General features: G+C 33.5%; 1 protein-coding gene across 1 annotated transcript in view; it reads right to left on the bottom strand.

Moving 5' to 3' along the window:
* ry (xanthine dehydrogenase rosy) overlaps positions 1 to 2,476 on the bottom strand; it is a gene marked incomplete at its 5' end in the record, with an annotated part of 62,479 nt that overhangs the window by 19,783 nt on the left and 40,220 nt on the right. Inside the window, 3 exon segments of the mRNA XM_067050944.1 lie at positions 468 to 659; positions 1,016 to 1,190; positions 1,711 to 1,844. Of these exon segments, the coding sequence (XP_066907045.1) occupies positions 468 to 659; positions 1,016 to 1,190; positions 1,711 to 1,844 (501 nt within the window).

Here is a 2,476-nt window from a genome sequence, read left to right as displayed (position 1 = left end):
TATACCTAAATTTAAATACCTGTGTAAAATAGATATTAATTTAATTAAGTGTGAATAGTAAAAGTGTCTGTTTCTGATTGCCTAGCAACCCGCCCTGAGATTAAGAGTCTCTCTTTTTGTATTATAAAATTTAAATAAAATACTATTATTTATTTAGTATTAAAATTCTTAATTTGAACCCAAATTATCTCTTATATTTGAAAAAAGGTTTAAAAACGATCGAAATTCTTTTTATTTTTATTTTTAATAATTTTAAATTATTACAATATATATAGATAAAAAAGTAGCACATTATTCGCTATGGCCAAAACAACCAGGCTATAGGCCATGTCTATTTTCAGGTTAATGCTAACAAATTTACATAAATGAAGGAATGCTATAAAAAAAATACTATCTTAAATTATATTTTGATATTGTCATAACACTTTTTTTCTTACTTTTGATTTAATGTGCTGGATTATACTTACTTTATCAACATCTTTTCCCAAATTTTCAGCAATTTGTGTCATCATAGTTTCGCCTATAAACATGCCTTGAGGCCCACCAAACCCTCGGAATGCAGTATTGGAGCTGAGATTCGTTTTACAGCAATATCCATAGCAAGCAACATTAGGTATGTAATATGAATTTTGGAAGTGAAACATCGCTCTCTCTAGAACCTACAAAATGAAATTAAGTTTTTTAAACCATCTTCATGTTAAATTTGACATTATACATTTTGTAGTTATATTACTATAGTATACCATAATTTCAAAATAATAACACTTCATTTTTTTTTTCCATGGTCAAGATTCCCATTGGAGTCCTATACTGCCAAACCATGGTTGGGGTCAAAGTTTTTCATTTTGTGGGACCGCCACTCAATGAAAAATGTCAATGCCCCAGGCCTGATTCGAACCGGCACTGCCATTAGATCTCAAATTGGTAAGACTGCGCCTTAACCACTGAGCTAAGGGCAGCCTATAATAACACTTAGTGTATATGTAATTTTTCGTGACCATATCATTAATCTTACCGAAGTAGATAAGTCTGCAGAGCATCCGGAATTACTATAAATTTTGATTTCACAGGCAGTTAGTTTTCCTTCTTTGGTGAAGGCTACTTTATACTTTCCCATGAATGGATGTCTTTGCCCGGTGATAACCATGTCCTCATCCCGATCCAACATTGCTCTCACTGGTCTCTTCAATCTAAATTAAATTAGACTATTATAATATAGTTTTCTAAATATATTTGATTACATAATATTATATAAATACAATTAAAATCCTTGGTTCCTAACAAAATTTTTAGATTAACAACTTGAAATTTGGCAAAAAGGAACAATTTTTTTTTTTTTTAATTGAATAAAATATCATTAGAGTTCATGAACTTGTTCCATCATGAAAAATGAAAGAGTTTATAAAAATAATAAAAGTTTTAAAATATAATTTTTTTTTGTTTTAAAATATTAAAGCTATTATTCAAAAATTGATAGAAAAAAAACTCAGATTTATGAATTTAAAGAAGTGAAAATATAGCTTTTTAGCCTTTTTACAATAAAATTCATTAAAAAAGTCAATTATTTCTAAGTTTGAAGCCACAAATTTGTCATAATCTACCATAGCCAAATTTAATGAAGCACGAACTATCTTTATGCACCTCTCGGGGTACACTTTGGGAAAACTTGTCTAAGATGAATAATTGAGAGATAAATAAATAAGGATATACTTTTTGGCAGCTATAGCAACGGGGAGAGCCAAGAGAGGAGCACGAGACTCTTTGCCACCGAATCCACCGCCCATCCTCTTCACCTTGCACACGATTCTGTTACTCGGGACACCAAGAGCATGGCCTACCAAGTGCTGAAACAATACAAGAAAATTCAATCATTCTATAATAGAAAAAAAATACTGTTAAAATTTCATTAGATTTCATATCATTAATTTTCTTAAACATCAGTAAATGGCTAACTAGTCAATGTACTATCTACTGAAAGGTTAGACCCTAGCCCATACATCAGGCTAATGCAGATCATTAATACGAAATATTCAAGTGGTAAGAAAAAAAAAAAAAAAAGTGGGAAGCGTCAAGTCACTGACTGATTGGTGTTGGGCTGGGAAGGCTGGGAATCGCTTCTCGGCCTATTGGCTAAGATCAAAGTGTAGTATTTTTCCCGATCAGTGACGTCAGTGTGGAGGAGGATATTGCGCTTCTTGGCAGCTGTATACGCGCGAGAAGGGACAGAAGATTGCCTCCCCAGCCCCCGGTGAGTAAATATTTATAATCTAAAGTGTGGGGATTATTGTGGGCCCAGAATTGGACCGTGTACCCTTGCATAACAACAGCTGGTGTTGCTGCCTCTGGTATTATGGACATAAGTACATATTATAGGATAGAGGGTGACCATGTTGTTGTGGGACACCCTTTGCCCAAGCTAGCCAGTGGGCAGTATTACACCAAGTGCCCGGTGCCTGGCTGTGGTAAGGAGTACACG

Source organism: Halyomorpha halys, unplaced genomic scaffold, assembly GCF_000696795.3.
Source record: "Halyomorpha halys isolate HHAL.00 unplaced genomic scaffold, Hhal_1.1 Scaffold142.1, whole genome shotgun sequence".
NCBI lineage: Eukaryota > Metazoa > Arthropoda > Insecta > Hemiptera > Pentatomidae > Halyomorpha > Halyomorpha halys.
The sequence above is the reverse complement of the archived record's forward strand: the minus strand, read 5'-3'. Positions and strand labels throughout refer to the sequence as shown.